Source organism: Myotis daubentonii, chromosome 15 (assembly GCF_963259705.1).
Source record: "Myotis daubentonii chromosome 15, mMyoDau2.1, whole genome shotgun sequence".
In the NCBI taxonomy this organism is placed as follows: Eukaryota; Metazoa; Chordata; class Mammalia; order Chiroptera; family Vespertilionidae; genus Myotis; species Myotis daubentonii.
The window spans coordinates 9,019,728-9,041,866 of NC_081854.1; the positions used below are offsets into that span (position 1 = coordinate 9,019,728).

Below are 22,139 nucleotides of genomic sequence, written 5' to 3' on the forward strand. Positions count from 1 at the left end.
ATTTAAAAAAAAAAAGTTGTCATTGGCAGGAAATTTAAAAAAAAAAAAAAAGAGAGAAGGAATAAAAGAAATGGACAGTCCAGGAAGCCCACTGTGAAATTAAGTGAGAGTTCCAGCAAGAAAGAACAGAAAACGGGTGGTGGGGGTGGAGGGGGGATCGTCACAGAAAAAATGAGAAACTTTGCCAGAAGAAATGACATGATTGGAAGGCTCAGTCATGAGGATAACTGAAGACACGCTGCCTAGGACCGGAGAAAGAAAAAGAGGTCACGGACGAGCCTTGGGAATCAGCATGACTTTGGATTTTTCAACAGTAAATTCGAAGTTAGAAATGAGGAGGGATGCCTTTACTATATTTTATTGATTTTTTTACAGGGAAGAAGGGAGACGGATAGAGAGTTAGCAACATGGATGAGAGAGAAACATCGATCAGCTGCCTCCTGCACGCCCCCTACTGGGGATGTGCCCGCAACCAAGGTACACGCCCTTGACCGGAATCGAACCTGGGACCCTTGAGTCCGCAGGCCGACGCTCTATCCACTGAGCCAAACGGGTTAGGGCAGGAGGGATGCCTTTAAACACCTGGAGGAAAATGATCTCCAGCCCCGAATTTTACAGCCAGCCAGCCAGCCAGATGGCCCACAGGAGTGCAGATGTTTTGCCTGGCCCGGGAGCTCAGTTCCTTAGAGCGTCAAGAGTAAGACTTGGGCCGTAGCTGGTTTGGCTCAGTGGATAGAGCGTCGGCCTGCAGTCTGAAGGGTCCCAGGTTCGATTCCGGTCAAGGGCATGTACCTTGGTTGTGGGCACATCCCCAGTAGGGGGCGTGCAGGAGGCAGCTGATCCATGTTTCTCTCTCATTGATGATTCTAACTCTCTATCCCTCTCCCTTCCTCTCTGTAAAAAATCAATAATATATATATATATATTTTAAAAAAGAGTAAGACTTGGGAGTTGATATGATCTGAACCCCCGGGGAGGTGAGGGGATCAAGTCAGGGTGCAGACTGGAGCGGGCCAGAAGGTCAGGAGAGAAACTTCTTCGAGGAGATGACATTAATGGGTTACCTGAGGCTCTGGGTATACGGAGAGGTTCATGTAATTAACAGAGACTGTGGGTTGGCATTAGTTAAGCACAAAGAAAACTCAGGCACTAAGTAACTGGGAGGGGAGGGTGCGGGGGGGAGACAATTATTAACTCCAGGAAAAACAAAGACTTGTGTGGGAGCGGGAAGTCGTCTTGGTTTACTACTGGCGGCAGCTGTGGGAGTGGAGACGCAGTCATAACTGTAAACACTGCGTGTGCATCCAGCCAGGATCCCGGCGTGGGAGGCTGCAGCGATTTAAACCAGAGTATGAGTACGTGTCTTCCGTCGTGAGAAAATTTCCGAACAGAAAATGCCTAAAGTTGGAAAAACCAGGAGGCAGCCAGTCCAACGTGCTATTTAGAGACCAGGACGTCAATCACACAACGACACAGTAAATGAAGGGACAGCAGATCCCTCCGGGGGGGTGGGGGGGGGAATGGAGGCAGGCAGGTGGGGCTGTGAGTTTTCATTATTTTTAATCGTGTATCTGACGCTCCAAAGTATGTGAACATATAACTCTGATAAAAATAGAACTTGCCCTGGCTGGTTTGGCTCAGAGGATCGAGCATCAGCCTGTGGACTGAAGGGTCCTGGGTTCGATTCCAGCCAAGGGCACATATGCCTGGGTTGTGGGCTTGATCCCCAGTGGGGGTGTGCAGGAGGCAGCCCATCAATGATTCTCTCTCATCATTGATGTTTCTATCTCTCTTTCCCTCTCCCTCCCTCTCTGAAATCAATAAAGATATATTTAAAAAAAAAAATAGAACTAAAAGCCCTGGCTGGTGTTCTCAGTGGTTAGAGCACCGGCCCCTGCATAAGGGTTGCATGTTCGATCCCTGGCGGGGTGGGGGTGAGTGCGGGAGGCAACCAATTGATGTGTCTCTCTCTCCCCCTCCCTCCATCCCTTTCATACTCTAAAAATCAATGGGGAAAAAATATCCTCGGGCGAGGATTAACAAAAACAACAAAAATAGAACTGAAAATTAGGGGGGAAAATGTGAAAAGGAATAGTGGACAGAAATAGGATGCAGCAGAAGCCAGAAATCCGCAGAGGTGACAGTGCGACACACAGGGGTATGTATCCCTTGTGAATTCACAAGGCTTCTGGGTCTCTCCCTGCCCAGCAGGCAATGTATTGGAGTGGCCGAGACGCTGGGCTGAGAGTCAGATGGCCGATGATCAAGTCCCAGCTCTGCCACTCAGCAGCTATGGGAATCTTGCTGCGCCTCAGTTTCCCCATCTGTAAAATGGGAATAATAATATTCACCTATGAATACAGGCTGAATTGTGTCCTTCAACATTCACAAATATATATTTTTTAAATATATGCGTATTGATTTCAGAGAGAAAGGGAGAGGGAGAGAGCGATAGAAACACCAGTGATGAGAGAGAATCGTGGATCGGCTGCCTCCTGCACGCCAACCTGGGCGTGTGCCCTGACCGGGAATCGAACCCGAAACGTGACTTCCTGGTTCATAGGTTGATGCTCAACCGCTGAGCCACGCCGGCCGGGCTACATTCATGTACTGAAGTCCTACCCCAGTGCCGCAAAAGGTGACTCGAGTTGAAATGAGGTCATTGGGGTGGGCCCGCATCCAACAGGCTGGGAGAAGTCGGGACGCAGAGACACACACAGATGGGAGACGTCGTGAGGACACGGGGAGGGGACAGTCACCTACAAGCCAAGGAGAGAAGCCAGACACAGATCGTCCCCTCACCGCCTCGGCGGGAGCCAGGAGGACTTCGCCTCCAAACGGGCGAGACAATGCATTTCTGTTACAGTAGCCCAAGCAAGCAAGTAATGAACTTGAGTGTTGATGGATAGCAAACGCTGTTGTAAATTTAAAAGGTTTGGGAATGATACAGGCCTTGGCAAGGACCCGGGACAAGCGGCACCTTCCCGCACGGCGGATGAGTGGACACGGCACAACCGCTTCAGAAAATGCAGTGTCTCTTGAAGCTAAGCGCCCATCGCGCTCTGACTCAGCGGTTCCACCCGTGGGAATTTACCCCAGAAAAAGGAACATGTACGTCCTGGTGCAAAAACGTGTGTAGTAGAGTATGCATCATGGCCCAGCGCTGGAGACAGCCCCAAGCCCAGCCACAGTAGAATGGGTGAATTCTGTGCTCAGGGGGACACGGCCACGGACCAGCCACCTGGCGGTGGCGGGGGCCAAAACAGGCCAGACGCACAGGCTGCTGTACACCCTGCTGGACTCTGTTTGTGGGATCGATAGTCAAATCCAGGCAAAACTGGTTTACAGTGAGGCTCTGCGGTGACCGGAGGCCCAGAGGGGAGCTTTCTGGGGGCTTTGAGTGAATCTAGGCGGCCCCATGGAGGTATGATGCGTGTATAGACAATCGGTGAGTTTTACACTTCGGATCTGTGTGTTGTATCTCAATAAGAAAAGATAAAATATGCCCTGGCCAGTGTGGCTCAGTTGGTTGCCACACATCAGCCCATGCACTGAGAGGTCGCCGATTCAGTTCCCAGTGGGGGCACATGGTCGGGGCACGTGCCAGGGTTATGGGCTTGATCTCGCTCCCTTCCCCTTCCTCTCTCCCTCTCTCACTCTCAAATCAATAAAACCATATTTTAAAAGAAAGATCTATCTATATTATAAAAAGCCAGTGGCCCTAACGCTGTAACAACCAAACAACAGGTCACCATGAAGTGCATGGAGCGCCTCTCGGTCCCTCCCCTGCGGCCCACAGGCTCCAATCACAGCAAGGCTGGCAACCGGCGGGCGGGTGGGCATGGTGAGGTGGGCGAGGCGAGGTGCCTGTGGGTGGGCAGGGCTACGCGATTTCATGAGCTGGGCCTCTAGTCAACACTAATAAAAGAGAAAAATGGTAATTGGCGTACGAGCTACCCTTTTCTTTGGCTAATCAGGGCTATATGCAAATTAACTGCCAACTAAGATTGGCAGTTAACTGCCAACAAGATTGGCGGTTAATTTGCATATGTAGGCACAATGCAGGGAGGCGAAAGGGAAAGCAGGAAGAAGCCCCCTGCCACTGACAGTGATCGGAAACCCAGGGGGGAGCTAAGAGCTGGGGGGCAGGGCAAAGGCGGCCCCCCAGCCATGATTGGAGAATCAGGTGCCTGTTCCGCCCTGGCCAGTGATAGCAGGAAGTAGGGGTGGAGCCAGCGATGGGAGCTGGGCGAGGTCGAAGCTGGCAGTCCCAGGAGCTAGGGGTCCCTTGCCTGGGCCTAAAGCGAAGCCCACGATCGCGGGGCCGCTGCAGCTGCGGGTCCCCGCTGCCCGGGCCGGACGCCTCAGCCAGAGGCGTCCTGCAGGGGCAGGGGCGGAGCCCGCGTGATCGCTGCCCCCCCGCCCCCGCTGCCACTGCAGGTCCCCGCTGCCCGGGCCGGACGCCTAGGCCAGAGGCGTCAGGCCTGGGCAAGGGGCCGATCCTGCGATTGGAGGGTGATGGGGGTCAACGCCTGAGGGCTCCCAGTATGTGAGAGGGGGCAGGCTGGGCTGAGGGACACTCCCCCCCCACACACACCCAGTGCACGAATTTCGTGCACCAGGCCCCTAGTATATATATAAAAGCCTAAGTGACCAGCAGACTGACCGACCATCTGACTGGTAGCTATGATGTGCACTGACCACCAGGGGGCAGACGCTCAACGTAGGAGCTGCTGAGCTGCAGTGACTTGACAGCTGTGGTTCTCGGGTGATGAGAGAGAGAGAGAGAGAGAGAGAGAGAGAGAGAGAGAGAGAGAGAGGAGGGAGCCTGATTCCAGGGTGCGTCACCTGAGAACCGCCCTCTCGCAATCCGGGACCCCTCGGGGATGTCGGAGAGCCTGTTTCGGCCCGATCCCCACAGGCCAGGCCGATGGACCCCACCAGTGCACGAATTTGTGCACTGGGCCTCTAGTAAAATATAAAAAGACACATGATGAAGTCTCAAGCTATTTTTACTCACTAAGGGCTGGGGTTGGGCTGACATTTGGATGAAAAAGAAATAGTACAGGGATTCCCCTGTTCTCTGAACTCGAGGACAGGATAGATTTGAATTCATTTTTATTATTTTTTTAAGATGGGGTTGGTCTTTGCTGGTCACACAGTTAACTGCTCTCCCCAAGTCAGGAACCAAGCAGATTCGGGATATGGGATTCCCCCTCCCACACACAGGCCTGAATTCTCACTCTCTGAAAGTAAGGACACAGAGGCCTGGGGAAGGGAGGGCTGCCTGCAGAAGTGAAAGAGGAAGTGCCCCTGGCCTCCTGGGGAAGGACACTGTGTGCCAGGAGGTAGGCGTGGGTGGGCGGAGCCTAGGAGAGACGAGAGGGGGAGGAGCTGGAAATCCCAGAGGCCTTCCTGGAGGCAGGGCAGAAGAGGACTAAACGGAAGAAGGGGGAGAGGGGAGGGATGAGTCAGCGGGATGGCTGGGAGGAATCTGGGGGTGAGGAAGGAAGTGGGAACGTCCAGGGAGAGGGGCGGGGTGTGTGGCCAGAGCTCTTTTTTGTTTTATGTTCATTATGAAACTTTTTGCATTTGCTTTATTCTTTAATATATTTTTACTGATTTCAGAGAGGAAGGAAGAGAGAGAGAGAGAGAGAGAGAGAGAGAGAGAGAGAGAGAAACATTAATGATGAGAGAGAATCATTGATCGGCTGCCTCCTGCACGCCCCACACTGGGGATTGGGCCTGAAACCCAGGCATGTGCGCTGATGGGGAATCAAACCATGACCTCCTGGTTCATAGGCTGACGCTCAGCCACTGAGCCATGCCGGCGGGGCGAAACTTCTTGCATTTGCATGCTGTATACCCGGGCGGCCCCTTACGGTAGCTTCACGCCACGGTGGCTGTTCTGAGCACCTGAACCGTGGCAAGTCTGACCTGAGATGTGTGTGGGTATACAACGCAGGCCGGACTGCAAAGATTTCATGTGGGGAAAATACGTCAAAGGTCTCAACTATTTTTTTCCTGATTACATGTCACAATATTTCAAATAACCGGGTTAAGTAAAATATATTATTAAAACGGATTTCTAGAGCGTCGGCTTGCAGACTGAAAGGTCCCGGGTTCGATTTTGGTCAAGGGCATGTACCTCGGTTGCGGGCACATCCCCAGTGGGAGGTGTGCAGGAGGTGGCTGATCAATGTTTCTCTCTCATTGATGTTTCTACCTCTCTATCCCTCTCTCTTCCTCTCTGTAAAAAATCAATAAAAAAAAAAAAGAAAAAAAAAAGAAGAAGTACAAGTAAGAGAAAGGGGAGGAGGGGGGAAGATTATGCGGGGGGTGGGGTGGGGGGACGTGGCTGGTGTGGCTCAGTGGTTGGGCATCGACCCAATAAACCAAGCTTTCCCTGGTTCTATTCCCTGTCAGGGCACATGCCCGGGTTTTGGCACCAGTAGGCAGCCAATTGATGCTTCTCTTCCCATCGATGTTTCTTTCTTCCACTCTCCCTTCTTCTCGCTCTAAAAATCAATGAAAACATTTTTTTTTTTAAAAAAAAAAAAGGAAAAAGAAGATAGAGGAAGGGAAGGAAGATAGCAAAAGAAGTAAGAAGACATTGTCGGGAGTGACAGCCACGAGCCAGATGTGGCTAGGGAGCCCCTGGAATGGGGTCAGTCCGAAGGAGATATGCTCTGAGTAGAACATAAACTCAAAATACAGAAAGAGAAAGAAAAAAGGGAAACATTTCCATGAATGTTTAGATTACATGCAGAAATGGTGACACATTGGAGATCCTGGGGCAAGTAAGACGCACAGTTACAACTAATATTGCCTGTTTCTTCTGCTGTGGACCCTAGAAAAATTTTAATTAAATCTGCAGCTCCCCAGCTCTGCTCCAGGGAAAGCTGCCGGAGGAAATGCATCGAACCATCAGCAATGAATCAATAAGGGGTGGCGGAGGGGAGAGATCTGTCACCTTCTTATTTTCACCAAGAAGCAAGTGTTGGGTGTCGTCCAGACGGGGGGGGGGGGGGGAGGGGGGGGGGAGCCCTGGGCAGGGCGCTGAGGGGGCCACGGGGTTTCGCAGCTCAAGCAGAAGCAAGAGGCCACTGGAGGGCCCTAGCTGGTTTGGCTCAGTGGGTAGAGCGTTGGCCTGCGGACTGAAGGGTCCCGGGTTCAATTCCAGGCAAGGGCACATGCCCAGGTTGCGGGCTCGAACCCCAGTGGGGGGCGTGCAGGAGGCAGCCGATCCATGATTCTCTCTCATCATGGATGTTTATCCCTCTCTCCCTCTCCCTTCCTCTCTAAAATCAATTAAAAAAAATATATATATATATTTTTTAAAAGAGGCCACTCGAGGAAGGTGTTCCGGAAGCCCAGCGAGGCGTCCCTGCCCGCAGGCCCCCAGGGCACCTTTGAGAACCTGCAGGGAGCCGGGACCTGGCAGCCCGCGAACCACGTGACCAGCTCTCACCCTGCCCGCCGCTGATTGGCCCTGGCATGGAGCCTGACTCCCAGCTGGACCAATCAGACTCTCACTCGCAGGATGTGCAATTGACCGTGGGCGTGCATCAGCTCAGATTGGACCTTGCAGCTAGGAGGCTGCATGGAAAGTGGGGTCCATACAGAACCCGTGGGCTCGGCTGACGCCAAGGGCCGATAGGTGCAGAGAGACCGAGACGAGAGCAAGTGGCCCCGGAGGGGAAGAGGCGGAGAAGAGCAGCGGGGACCTTGGCTGCTGAGGTGCCTCGCTCCAGGGCCATGTGGGGACCCCATAGTACGGAGGCGAACGTGAAGGCTCGGGGACTGACTTAACTTGCCCCACGGCAAGGAAGGGGTTATGGCCCATCCCAGCCCAGGACCATCTGGTTTAAAAACCAGGGCTGTTAAGCACCCCGCGAAACCGTTAGGAACCCACGGGCTTCGGGGGACACGGGAATCCCGGCATTGTCCGGAAAGATGTGGAAACCGGTCTCTAGGGAAAAGGAGGAATCAATGAACAATTTAAAGGCAACTATTTTTCCTGTTCTGTGCTGTGTCCTAACACCTCTGCTCATGATTCTCCAAACTCAATATGCAGCCTAGACCTCCAGCAGGCAGTGCTGCTCGGGGACCCATGTTTTTTTGTTTTTTTAAAAATATATTTTATTGATTTCTTACAGAGAGGAAGGGAGAGAGATAGAGGGTTAGAAACATCAATGAGAGAGAAGCATCGACCAGCTGCCTCCTGCACACCCCCTACTGGGGATGTGCCCTTGACCGGAATCGAACCTGGGACCCTTCAGTCCGTAGGCCGACGCTCTATCCACTGAGCCAAACCGGTTAGGGCTGGGACCCATGTTTTTGAGAACTCTTCTCTTCACCTCCCCCTGCCAGAGTCGCTGGGGCCAAGGGGCTGTGCCCTCCCGGAATCTCTAGGAAACTCTGGTCGGTAGGATAATAGCTCCCCCCCGCCCCCCCAAAATATATCCACACCCTAACGCCCAGACCTGGTGAGTGTGTTATGTTACATTTCAAAGGAGGATGCTGATGTGATTAAATTAAGGATTTTAGGATGCAGAGATGAGCCTGGACTATCCAGGTGGGCCCGATATAATTGATCTCAGGGTCCTTATAAGAGGGAGGGGGAAGGTCGGTCAGAGAAGGTGAGTCCACGCCAGCGGCCCGAGCGAGTGGTCCGGGGCCCCGAGCCAAACGAGGCAGCTGGAACCGGCAAGAGAACGGATGTGGGCAGGAAGACGGACCCTGGGAATCTTAAACTTGGACTTACGGGCCGTTCTGTTTGTTAGGGCATATTTGTCAAGGCAGGAGGATCCACCAAGTGGAATGGTTTGCAAGCTTGGTTTATAAAGTTTAAATAGTTCGACTTAACAGTATGTGAGCCTGCAGGTGTGCTCTTGGGCCGGCCCTGCCGATGTTAGCAGTGGGCCTGCCCAAAGTCTTGATTAAAGAAGAAAAGCCTGTTACAAAACCAGCTCGCGTTAACGGTGCTTCAAGGGAGAGGGTCGAGGAGAAAGTGGCAACCCCGTGAAGGGGTTGAAGTTGGGCAGAGAAAACAGTAGTCACAGGAGATGAGAGAGAAATGAGGTGGTGGCTGAGAAAGTGCTGAAGTTCACAGTATCAGAAAGGGGGGCCTTGCAGGGGAAGCACAGAGATGGGAGACAAGGGACCATGTGACACCCTCCCCCCCAAATTGCGAGAGAGGACAAGATGCCGGAGAGAAGCTGCTGGGTGGCAAAACACAAATCGCATGAGGGCATGGCCCTGGCTGATGGCTTGGCTGCCGTAATCTCTATTTACGACCTCTTTCTTGGCCATTTTCCGCAACGGAGGCTGGAAGGCTCACATAATTCACCAGCCTCCCTTGCAGCTAGGAGTAGGCATCTGATGACTTCTGAGACACAGCCAGAAGTCCCTGCGAAAAGCATACTTTTCCCAAAATAAAGGCGAAATCTGCCGGGAGAAAATCCTCCGCTCTTTTACTCTTCCTCCTCCTTCTTGCCTGGAACCAAGATATGCTTCGGAGAGGCAGCGGCCATATTGTGGTCACGAGGCAACCAAAAGGAGCAGGGAAGGGCTGTCGCCAAGGTTGACGTAACAAAGTTTGGATTGTTGATGGTATCTCTGAGCTATCACACAAGCCCTGGGCTTCTTGTGAGAGATTAAAAACAAGCAAGCAAACCAAAAAACCCCTCTGTCTGTTTAAGCATTCCCAACAGATCCAAGAAATGTAACTATTTCGTTGACCACCATTATCCAGTGCAGAACTGTGCCTGGTAATCTCAATTATTTTAAAAATGAATGAATGACTTTCACATTCATTCAAAGCCTAGCTGTGCTTTCTTTCTTTCTTTTTAATATTCTATTGGTTTCAGAGAGGAAGGGAGAGGGAGAGAGAGAGAAACATCAATGATGAGAGAGAATCATCAACCTGTTGCCTCCTGCACGCTCCCTACTGGGGATGGAGCAGGTGCCAGACTGGGAATCGAACTGTGACCTCCTGTTCACAGGTGGACGCTCAACCACGGAGCCACACCCCTCGGCTTCACTTTCTGCAACTAGTGCTAAGAGACGCTGCTGGATCCTTACGCAAACCCATTCACTTTACAGAGACCATACTGATCGGGTTTCTTATCTTGCAGCCCAGCAATTCTAATCAAAACAGGAGTAAATAGGATCTGGTTAGGAGTGGCTGCTGGAGGGTGAGCAGAGGGTGGGCCTTGGGGAAAGGTGCTCTAGACCAGCGGTCGCCAACCGGTGGTCCGTGAGGTCCAAAAGGTTGGCGTCCGCTGCTCTAAAAGACATGATAGCTGGTCCCACTGAGGCCCCCCTCCATCCATTCTGCACATGGCAGCCAGAGGAGGCATTTACAGACAAATCAAATCATACCTCACTTCTCCTCAAAGTCCCCCCACCCCGTGGCTTCTCACTGCCCTTTGAATAAAACACAACCATGACCTCTGACTCAGGGCGTCACACCCCATGTCTTCCTCTCATCTACCCTCTAACCCCAGCTCTCCATAATTCAGACATGTTAGCCGTTTACTGATCCTCCAAAAAGCCAAGGCCACTCCCGGCTCGGCCCCTTGAAACGCCCTGTGCCCTCTGCCTAGCTCCCTCACTTCCTTCAGGGCTCTCTCTGCTCAAGTCACCTCCTCCGAGAGGCCCACCCTGAACACTCTGGTGACTATATCCCAGCTCAGTCATGCTCCAGCTTACCATGACTTTCTAAAACCACCTTGCTGATTTTTGTGCTTGCATGTTTATAGTTCATTTTCTACTTCTAGACCAGTGATGGCGAACCTATGACACGTGTGTCAGAGGTGACACGCGAACTCATTTTTTTGGTTGATTTTTCTTTGTTAAATAGCATTTAAATATATAAAACAAATATCAAAAATATGTCTTTGTTTTACTATGGTTGCAAAGATCAAAAAATTTCTATGTGTGACACGGCACCAGAGTTAAGTTAGGGTTTTTCAAAATGCTGACACGTCGAGCTCAAAAGGTTCGCCATCACTGATCTAGACCCTAAGCTCCGGAGGGCAGAAACTGTGGCCTAATTCCACTGCCTGGTGTTGAATAAGGGCTAAGAAAGAAAATGCATGCTGAGCGACTAAGTAAAGGAGGGACAGGGAGAGAGTTACTGTGCTCAACCTGGACTGTACTCTGGGGCCAGAACTTAACGTTACCCCTATTTTTTCTGGGAAACTGAAGTTAAAATAAATAAATTTACAAAATAATAATACAAATATTCATTCCATTGAGTTTAGTTCTGATGACGATAATGATGATGATGCTAGCAGCAAACACCTACAGCACGCCAGGCTCTGCTCTGTTTTGCATGGATTAACTAACGATAATAACAAAATAATATGTTAATTAATGATAATAACTACAGTAGCTCTTATAACAACCTTACAAGGTAGGTCCTCCTGTTATCCCCATTTTACGGGGGAGGAAACTGAGGCTCAGAGAGGTTGAGTGACTTGCCCAAGGACACACAGCCAAGAAGAGACAAATCCAGGATTTGAACTGGATCCCCGAAAACCATCACAAGGACCCTATTTCTGGGAGTTCACTCCCACTCTCAGTGCCCTCTGCCCTCCAAGCTGACCCACCCCACATTGACCTCTAATGCCAATAAATCACCCCTCACCCCTCACCATCTCTGAGCATCCGCGCAGGGCGCCCGGCCCCACCCCGCCCCCTCCCGCTCGAGTCTGCGCTGACCCTGCCTTGAGATGCGTGAGCGCTTCCTCCACGCGGGGCTGGTTGTAGCGCACCATGTAGCTGTGCATGTCGGGGTAGTTGCTGCGGATGTTCTTCTCCGTGGACCCGTTGGGCACCGTCCCGAACTTCAGGGGCGGGTACTGCTCCTGGGGCCGCTGGAACTAGGGCAGAATGGAGAGTTACTAGGGCGCCCCCTTGGGGCCGTCGGGGTGAGGATGTACTGCATCCAGATGTCCACCCCAATGCAAAAGTGTTCCTCAAACTTGCTCACAGTGGCCTATAGTAGGAAACACTACTGCCCACCCACAGATACCTATACATTTGCAGGCATATACCTATACCTATACCTAAACCTATACCTATACCTACACCTACACCTACACCTACACCTACACCTACACCTATACCTACACCTATACCTATACCTATACCTATCTATATATATAAAAGCCTAAGCCAGTGGTCGGCAAACTCATCAGTCAACAGAGCCAAATATCAACAGTACTTCTTCAAAATAGACTCGCCCAGGCCGAAAACCGACTTCTGCACACGGGCCACGAAGTTTCCATCGCACTGTACGTGCGCCCGCACATGGTATTTTGTGGAAGAGCCACACTCAAGGGGCCCAAGAGCCGCATGTGACTCGCGAGCCACGGTTTGCCGACCACGGGCCTAAGCGACGGGAATGCCAGAACAACCAGAATGACCGGTTGCTATGACACACACTGACCACCAGGGGGCAGATGCTCAATGCAGGAGCTGCCCTGTGGTGGTCAGTGCGCTCTCACAGCCAACATCCGCGGCTCGCCAACCCCCCTAGCCCCTCCCCGTGGCTGGCCAACCTCCCACAGTCCCTCCCCCTGGCCGGCAGACCCCAGCCAGGAGCCCGCAGGGGAAGGAAGGCCCCAGCCGGCCCTGATCGCTGGCCAGGCCTAGGGACCCCACCCGTGCACGAATTACACATACACATAATCAGTAATATTAAAATACTTAACACCCAGCAGGGCCTGGTCATGGTCCAGTCAAAAAAGACACTGGCTGCAGAGTTTCAAGAAGGGCCCCAGAGACCCCTGATATGCCAGGCATTAACCCTTAACTTGCGGGGTCCATGGGAAGTCCCAGGGGCAGGGGCTGGCACCGGGAGGAGGGGAGCCGGGCAGTTGTTATTTACCGATCTGTTCAGACATAGTTCACTGTTTTAGCAACAGACATAGCCAGACAGGTGTGTGCTGGCTCAGGGTCAAGTGTGTATGTGACTAGACAAATGTTTCATAAAGCCATACTCATCCTTATTTCATAAGATGCAGTCAGATGTATTTTCTCTTCTATTCAATTGCATTAAACAAACTGCTGGTGGCCATCCATTGAATGGATTGCTCAACCTTCTAAGGCAGTGGTTCTCAACCTTCCTAATGCCGCGACCCTTTAATGCAGTTCCTCATGTTGTGGTGACCCCCAATTTCATTGTTGCAAATTGAACATAATGAAAGCATAGTGATTAATCACAAAAACAATATGCAATTATATATATGTTTTCCGATGGTCTTAGGCGACCCCTGTGAAAGGGTCGTTCGACCCCCAAAGGGGTCGCGACCCACAGGTTGAGAACCTCTGTTCTAAGGGGTCCTGACACCCAGTGAACAGTGACCCCCGATGCGGCAAGTACAGAAATCGAGAGTCAGCGTTTAGAGCAATTTAACTCTGCATGTCTCCATTTTTAAATTTCACTTTTCTAGCAATGCATTTCGATTGTATTTCATAAAAGCATTGGTCTCCACTGGGTTAGAAATTTCAAAAATTAGTTCTTCATCACAGTTTGAGGGGAACGGTGGTCTAGACTATCCCATTGGGCACTTCTGCCCCTGGAACATTTGGCAGCACTCTGCCCCTGGGAATATTTAAATAGTTCATTGCGGGCTCCAGAACGCTACCATTTTGGAACTCTTTCTGGGAGGAGAACCGCCCACCCCCCCCACCCCCCCCCCAGGAATCCCCCTCTGCCCAACTACGTGACAAGTTCTGTGACCTCCGACCCCAGCCAAGTCCCCGCTCCCCAAACGCACACACACCTTCCGGTCACTGAGCCCAGACACGGTGTCCACGTACTCCTCCTGGATCATGAAGGCGGCCAGGTTGGCTGTGTAGCTGGCGAGGAAGATGACGGCGAAGAAGGCCCACACCAGCACCATGATTTTGCTGGTCGTGCCCCGGGGGTTCTCCACAGGCACTGAGTTATTGAACACCAGGGCCCAGAGCAGCCAGATGGATTTTCCAATGGTGAAGGTTGAGCCACCAGGGCCTGCAGGGGGCCAGGAGGGGGGAGGGGGGGGACATGGACCCCAAATCCCTTAGGCTCCACGAGGGAGCAGAAAGAACTACAATTCCCAGTGGCCCCTGAGGCCTCTGCCATCTCAAGGGGCCATCGCTCTACCCCAATGCCTGCTGGGAAATGTAGTTCTCTCTGCGGTCCAGGTGCTCTGAGGTAGGGTGATGGAGGAAGGGGACTCACGCTTGCCGGTAGCCAAGCTGCGGTTGTAACCGACAGGACTGAGGTACTCGAAGATGAAAACAGTGACAGCGACCACGGTGAGGCACATGACGAACATCATCACCCACACAGCGGGGCTGTAGGGCTCTGGGGACAAGGGGTGGGGGTGGTCATGGCTCAGCCAAGCAGAAGATTGGGGGACCACAGACATGTGACCCAGGTGCAGCCCTGATCTGAGCCTGTCCTGCCCTGTCCCCTTCCTAAGTTTCCCATCTCCGGAACAGCCTCGCTGGCCACACAGGCCCCTGAGAGCCAGTCTCTCTCAAAGACAGCCATCTCAACCATTCCTGTGGTCTCAGGCACCAAATAGGAACCGTCTTCAAAATATATCTCCTGAGCCCCAACCCGGGTCTCCATCTCCCCTGGCCATCCTGCTCCCCCGCCCCCCAACCCCCAGGCCATTCATGCCCCACACCCTGGCACCAGCTCCCAGGTTCCCCATCCTGGGAGTCCCACCCTCCATTCAGTCACAAACCAACCCCCTATTTGCATCCTCTCTCTCTCCCTTTCTCTCCCTCACCAGCCACAGCCTATTAGTCCCCAGCCCCATCCTCCCGTCCCCACTCCTGGATCAGGCCTTGCCCCCTCTCTTGGGCCACCTCCCCAGTCTCTCCCTTCAAGCCTGTCCCCCTACTTCCATGGCGCTGGAGGCTCTTTCTACACTGAGAGGTGACCTGACCCCTCCCCAGCTCACAGTCTTCCGTGGCTCCCTAGCACGCCAGGCAAAGCCCCACTCTCAGCCTTGCTTCCGCCCTCCTCTCCCGCAGGATCACTGCAGAACCCACTGCTTGACCCACTCAGGCCTCACAGTTAGCCACACCCTCTCTGCCTCGGTCTCCACAGCTCCCCTCCCATCCGGATCCTGTGCCCCCTCCTCACCTGGCCTCTGGGAGTTCACTGACAACAAGCCCTTCCCCTGAGATTAGTACCGGCTGCTTTGATCTCCCTGCGCCGAGTGCAAGCGGCCAGGCCTGCCCCTGTCAAGGCAGAGTCGCCACCCCGGACTGTTCCTGCAGCATCTGGGGACATGCCTGTCATCTCCACTGGGCAGCATGGTGGGTCATGCCTACGACCCTGTCACTCCCCTGCTGAGAGCGGGGCCCACGTGGTGCATCTCAAGATGCCGGGCAGACCTCGGTGCCCAGAGGAAGCCACAAGAGACATCGCTGGGGAAAATACCAGGAACAAAGCACGCAGGAAGCTGTCCCTTCTCCCAGCACCTCCCCCGCCAGGAGCTTTGCTGCGACTCAGACAGCAAGTGGGAAATGACAAGACTTTTCCTTCTATTTCCCCCGGCTGAGGAAATGAGCTCTCTATCCTGTTCCCATCCAGCTCAAAGCCCAACTCACCGGGGTGTCAGCTTCCCAGCACATCTCACACTGTCTCCTGGTCTCACCCTCGCTGCCATCTTTCTCCCACCGCCCGCGGTTAAAACCCTTGCCATTTCAGTTAGAGGAACACCCAGTCTTCCTGCCACGCCCACTGCCCACCCCTCTCACTCGCTCCGTTCCTCCGGTCACACAGGCCTCCCGCTATCTCGCAGATACTCCATGCACATCGCCACCTTTGTCCTTGCTGTTCCCTCTGCCTACAATGCTTTTCCAGGCAGATCTACACAGGACTGAGTCGCCTCCGCAAAGGGGCCTGCCCGCCTGACCACCGCAGCACCAATACCATTCCTTTCCTTCTCTCCTCGACCCCCAACTTAATTTCTTGTGGTATTGATCACCATCTTAAGTGATTTTGTCCCTGGACCCCTTTAAGAATTTATTTTGTCTCCCCCAGGAGGCCAAGAGCTGTTAGAGGGCGGGGATTTGTGTGCAGCTCAGAGGTGCTCAAAAAACACTGTCTGGTGGGTGAATTGGGCACCGGCCCTGTGCCGGTACCATGCTAATCTCTTCCTCATCTCATATGTATATGCTGGGGGGACTTGGATTTTGTGGGGCCTGAAGCTCATACAATTTGGAGGGTTCTCTGTAAGAAAAAAAGAATACAGCCTGGTTGGCGAGGCTCTCTGGTTGAACCATGATCTATGAACCAGGAGGTCATGGTTCCATTCCAGGTCAGGCCACACGCCTGAGTTGTGGCCTCCACCCCCAGTAGGGGGCGTGCAGGAGGCAGCCAATCAATGATTTTCTCTCATCATTGATGTTTCTCTCTCTCTCCCTCTCCCTTCCTCTCTGAAATCAATAAAAATATATATATATATTTTTAAAAAATACAAAATCATGACTACAAAACCAGGCCCAGGGCCTTGAGGAGGCTGTGCGAGAGAAGGCTCCCGAAGCTCATTATTAGCTTCATGGTCAAAATGCTTCTGGTAGTGGAAACGACTTCCCCCATATCACAGATCTGGAAACTGAGGCTCAGAAGTGAAGCCACTTGACGGAGTCACCGCGAGTCCCGGCAATACCAGATGGGACTGGGCACGCAGCGGCCCCCGGCCTGGCGCCCCAGGGCCCCCGCTCACCGAGGAAGGCCGAGGGGGACACAGTGCCGTTGCTACGCGCCACCATCACGCTGATGCCCGTCTCCACGAAGGGGACGGAGAAGTCCACGATCTCGGAGCGCTCCTCGTTTATGGTGAGGGAGCCGATGGCCATGTCCGCGCGCTGGTAGAACACCTGGGGTGAGGGCGAGGAGGGGGTGAGGGCGCCCCGCTGGCTCGGGCAGATAGACGCGGGAGGCAGGCAATACCGGCCCCGGGAGGAGGCCAGTGACAGCGCAGGAGAGAGGCTGGGTGGGTGGGTGGGTGCGGGGGGGAGGGGGACGCCGAGTGGGGCAGGGAAGGTGGAGGTGCGAGCCTGGGAACAGGTGTGGGAAGAGGTGACTCTGACCGCATCCTGCTCCTGCAATTAGGTTTTGGGCTCCATCCCCCAGGCCCCGCCCCTTCTAGGAGGGCCACCTTCCAAGCCCCGCCCCTCCCGCCCCCCGCCCCAGGGTCCCTTCTCCTGGCCCGCCCCCGCCCCGCCCCAAGGCACCTTTTCCTGGCCCCGCCCCGCCCCAAGGCACCTTCTCCTGGCCCCGCCCCCTCCCCAAGGTCCCTTCTCCTGGCCCCGCCCCCGCCCCGCCCCCGCCCAAGGTCCCTTCTCTTGGCCCCGCCCCAAGGCACCTTCTCCTGGCCCCACCCCCACCAAGGCAGGTCCTTCTGGTGGCCCCGCCCCTTCACATTTGGGCGTTCCCTTGGTTTAGTCCAGTCCTTCAGCCCTGGCCCCGCCCCCGCCCCAAGGCACCTTCTCCTGGCCCCGCCCCCCACCAAGGCGGGTCCTTCTGGTGGCCCCGCCCCTTAACATCTGGGCGTTCCCTTCGTTTAGTCCAGTCCTTCAGCCCCAGAGCCCGCCCCCCCGGTAGCCCCGCCCCCTGGGGCCCCCTCCTCGGTCCTGTCCTCGCACCGCCCCGCCCAGTCCCTGTCCGCCCCGCCCAGTCCCTGTCCATGCGCCTCACCTCCCCGATCATGCCGTTCCAGACGCCGTCGATCTTCTTCCCGTGCTTGCCGTTCGTGACCAGGTAGAGGTCGTAGCTGAAGCCGATGGTCTGCGCCAGCCGCTTCAGAATGTCGATGCAGAAGCCCTTGCAACACCGCTTTTCCGGGCGGGGGGCGTCCGGCGGAGGGCTGCGGGGAACAGCAGGCTTGGGGACACTGGGGACCGCTCGTCTTAAGGGAGGGAGGGGCAAGCAGCAGCTAAAACTCGGGTTAGCGCTCTCGGGGTAAACTGAGGCTCAGAGGAGTTACGGGACTCGTCCAAGGTCGCCAAGCTGGAGGGCGGTGAGGGTCCTGGGTCCCAAGGAAGGAGGGGCTGGGTCAGGACCCCGGGGCTTCAAGGGAGGAGGGTTTTTTGTTGTTAATCCTCGGACATTTTCCCATTTATATTTCCATTTATTTTTTGTTAATCCTCACCCGAGGGCATTTTTCCATTGATTTTATAGAGAGTGGAAGAGAGAAGGAAAGAGAGTGAAACATCGCTGTAAGAGAAACACATCGATTTGTTGCCAATTGCACGTGACCCGAGTGTGGGGCAGGGGAGGAGCCTGCAACCAAGGTACCTGCCCTTGACCGGAATCGAACCTGGGACCTTTTGGTCCGAAGACCCACGCTCTATCCACTGAGCCAAATTGGCTAGGGCTCTATTTATTCTTAGAGAAAGTGGAAGGGAGAGAAAGCGAGAGAGAAACATCGATGTGAGAGACATATCAATTGGTTGCCTCCTGCACGTGCTCCAACCAGAGCCAGGGATGGAGCCTGCAACCCAGATACGTGCCCTTGACCGCAATCCAACCCGAGACGTTTCAGTCCACGGGTGACGCTCTAACCACTGAGCCAAAACGGGCGGGGCAGGGGAAAGATACTGAAGCTGGAACTCCCGGCCCGGGCTGTCACCTGTGGGTGCGGTTGAGCTGGCTCCGGCAGGGCACCGAGTCTCGGATGCAGGTGCCGCTGATGGGGTCGGCCGGCTCCACAATGACGAAGGGCCTCTCCTCCAGCGTGGCCACCGTCAGGTGCTGCGTGTCATCCACCGGCTGCAGGAAGCGGCCGTAGCGGGACCACAGCGGGTACTTGAGGCGCAGCGTCTGCTGCTCCCAGCTGCCCACCTTGGCCGAGAGATGGGGACTCAGGCTTCCTGGGCGGGGGCGGGGGGGGGGGACTTCCCCAGCTCCTTCTCCCTCAGATCCAGGAGTCTGGGTCCCATCTCCCTCCTTCCCGTAGATCCGGGCTCCCAGTTCTCCCCCGGGGACCCAGCAGTCCAGGCCTCTCCCAACCTGCGGTCAGAGCGGGAACTCACCACCTCCCAGGTCCTGTCCCTGGTGAGGGAGATGACCACCAGGGAGGGGTTCACCAGGAAGCCATCCTCATTGAAGGAGTAATCCCGGTTGTCCCAGGTAATATTCATGAAGTACCTGGCCAGGAGAAAGGGAGGGGACATGTGGGACCTGGACCGGACGTGGTGGCCGAAAGCAGAAGTCCCCTTTCTACTGACCAGCCCCAGCTCCCAGGCGGAATCTCCTCCAAGATGTTGAAAACTCCCATAAGCCTCTTTTCTGCCAGGTACTCTCCCCTCGCTGCCCAGTGCCCACACACAGGGTCCTAGAGCCTCAGCCTGGGTTTGGGGCGGTGGAGACTCTGAGTGTTCCGGCCCCTGCCATCTCTGATTGCTTCCCATCCTCAAACTCTTTGGCCCAGCCGGTGTGGCTCAGTGGTTGGGCATTGACCTATGAACCAGGAGGTCACGGTTCAATTCCCAGTCAGGGCACGTGCCCGAGTTTCCGGCGTGCAGGAGGCAGCCGATTAATGATTCTCTTTCATCATTGATGTTTCTCTCTCTCTCCCCCTCTCCTGTCCTCTCTGAAATCAATAAAAAATATATTTTAAAAAGCCAACTATTTCTACCCCAAACCCACTTTGCGTTCCACTAACACTGAGTGTCCCCAAACATGTCAAGCGGTTTCCTGTCTCTACGTCTTTGCAAATGCTGTGCTCTCTGCCTGGAAAACATTTATTCTGTCCCTTCTCATCCTGACCAATCCTTTCATCTTCAAGACCCAGCTCAAATGCCCTTCCTCTGGGAAGGAACCCCGAGGGTCTCTGGACCCCACACATCTGCACCCTACACTCTGAAGGCCTGTCACATTGCCCCAGTCACTGGGCCAGAAATCAGCTGGCCCGCTTCCCCCTGCCCAGGCCGTCGGTCCCCAAACCCCGTCCTTCCTGCCCCTGGGATCTCCCTGTCCCACCCCCTTCTCTCCATCCTCATAGCCACCCTGAAGCCCTGGTCCAGGCTCTGGCCTGGCCTCCAGCCTCCAATCTCACTCCTTCAGTCTGTTCCCCACTCTGCCCCAAAGGGGTCTCCTTATGCCCCAAATTGACAGCATCTCTCCCTTGCTCATAAACCACCCATGGCTCCCTAGTGCCCCATGTCCAAGACTCAACCTGGGGTTCAAGGACCTTGTGGCCCCATCTACCTCCACAGCCTCATCAGCCCCAAACCCTAATTCTCCTGCCTTCATCTACCCTGAGCTGTTGTGTACCACCGACCTGCCCAAGTTTTTCTCCCCTCTGGGCCTTTGCCCAGTGCGGTTCCCCTGCCTGGAATACTCCCTCTTCCTGGTGAACTCCCAACTGCTTTTAGAATCAAACCCAAACCCCTTGACCTGGCCTAACAGCCTTGAAGGAGCTGAGCCCATTGTGTTTCTCCATCCGCTCGTCATAGCCCTCCACCCATGAAGCTCCAGCCACACTGGCCTTTTTTTTCTCTCTCATTTTAAAATTTAAAAAAATTAAATTTTTTTTTTTCTTTTTCACGCTGGCCTTCTTTCAGGCTTGCAAGCAGGCAATTCCGGCCCCAGGGCCTTTGCACCTGCTGCGTCCCTCCCTTCTTTCCTTTTCTTTTTTTAAATATATTTTTTATTGATAGTTTACAGAGATGAAGGGAGAAGGATAGAGAGTTAGAAACATCGATGAGAGAGAAACATCGATCAGCTGCCTCCTGCACGCCCCCTACTGGGGATGTGCCTGCAACCAAGGTACATGCCCTTGACCGGAAGTGAACCTGGGACCTTTCAGTCCGCAGGCCGACGCTCTATCCACTGAGCCAAACCGGTTAGGGCCTCCCTTCTTTTCACTCAGATCTTCCAGTAGTTGGCTCCTTCTCTTTATTTTTTATTATTTCATTTTTGTTAACCCAAAGATAGTTTTCCATTGATTTTTAGAGAGGGTGGAAGGGACGGGGAGAGACAGAGAGAGAAACATCGATGTGAGAGAGACACAGTGATTGGCTGCCTCCTGCACGTGACGTGCCTCCTGACCCAGGCCTACCTACAACCTAGGTACGTGCCTTTGACTGGAATCGAACCCAGGACCCTTCAGTCCTCGGATGGATGCTCTATCCACTGAGCCAAACCGGCTAGAGCTCTTTATATTTTTTAAAAAATATTTATATTCTATTGATTTTTTTTTTTTTACAGGGAGGAAAGGAGAGGGATAGAGAGTTAGAAACATCGATGAGAGAGAAACATCAATCAGCTGCCTCCTGCACACCCCTTACTGGGGATGTGCCCGCAACCAAGGTACATGCCCCTGACCGGAATCGAACCCAGGACCCTTCCATCTGCAGGCCGATGCTCTATCCACTGAGCCAAACCGGCCAGGGCCTTTTTTTTTTTTTTTTTTTTTAATCTCCATATTTCTCCTGCTCAGAAAGACCTTTCCTGATGACCTCACCTAAACTAGCATCCTAGGCATTTCTTATCACAGCCCACCGGTTTGATTTTCAGCTGAGAAGTTATCACCTGCTGGCATTTTCTTCTTCCTTTTCTTTTTTGTCCCATATGAGGCTGTCATTGTTCAACTCCACATACCCTTGTGCCTAAAAGCAGTGCTTGGCACATAGTCGACTATGTAAAGGGCTTGTCAGTGAACGAATGAGTGAATGAATGAATGAATGAATGAGTGAGTGAGTGAGCAATTCATCCTCCGGCTCTCAGCTCACATATCTCCTCCTCCCGGAAACCTCCCGGAGACCACAGGCTGAGCCAGGACTTGCATAGCCTAGTTTGGAAGGCTGATATGGGCCAATCGAATTCCTCTCCTGGGAGGAGATGAGCTGTAACATTTGGAGGGATGGGTGGTGGACAGGATGAGAGAAATGATGAGTTTGGGGAGGAAGCTGAGTCCCTGGTAAGAAAGGAACTGGACAGCCTTCGGGAGTGGCAAGCCAGGGGATGGGGGGTGGGGTGGCGATTGTCTTGGCCTCAATTCCTGACACCTGGGTCTCTGTGCGAGTTTATCTTTCCGATAAACCCCCCTTCCCCTGAGGAAGTCTGAATGAGACTCTGCTTCTTGCAACCAAAAATGTCCTGGCTGAGA

At 53.7% G+C, this 22,139-nt stretch overlaps 1 protein-coding gene across 1 annotated transcript in view; it reads right to left on the reverse strand.

The window, feature by feature from the left end:
• GRIN2D (glutamate ionotropic receptor NMDA type subunit 2D) overlaps positions 1-22,139 on the reverse strand; it is a 43,636-nt gene that overhangs the window by 11,251 nt on the left and 10,246 nt on the right. Inside the window, exons 4-10 of the mRNA XM_059665969.1 lie at positions 19,060-19,174; positions 18,657-18,868; positions 17,723-17,891; positions 16,749-16,902; positions 14,240-14,365; positions 13,800-14,029; positions 11,731-11,891 (exon numbers count right to left, since the gene is read on the reverse strand). Coding sequence (XP_059521952.1) covers positions 11,731-11,891; positions 13,800-14,029; positions 14,240-14,365; positions 16,749-16,902; positions 17,723-17,891; positions 18,657-18,868; positions 19,060-19,174 — 1,167 coding nt within the window. The remainder of the gene's footprint in view (positions 1-11,730; positions 11,892-13,799; positions 14,030-14,239; positions 14,366-16,748; positions 16,903-17,722; positions 17,892-18,656; positions 18,869-19,059; positions 19,175-22,139) is intronic.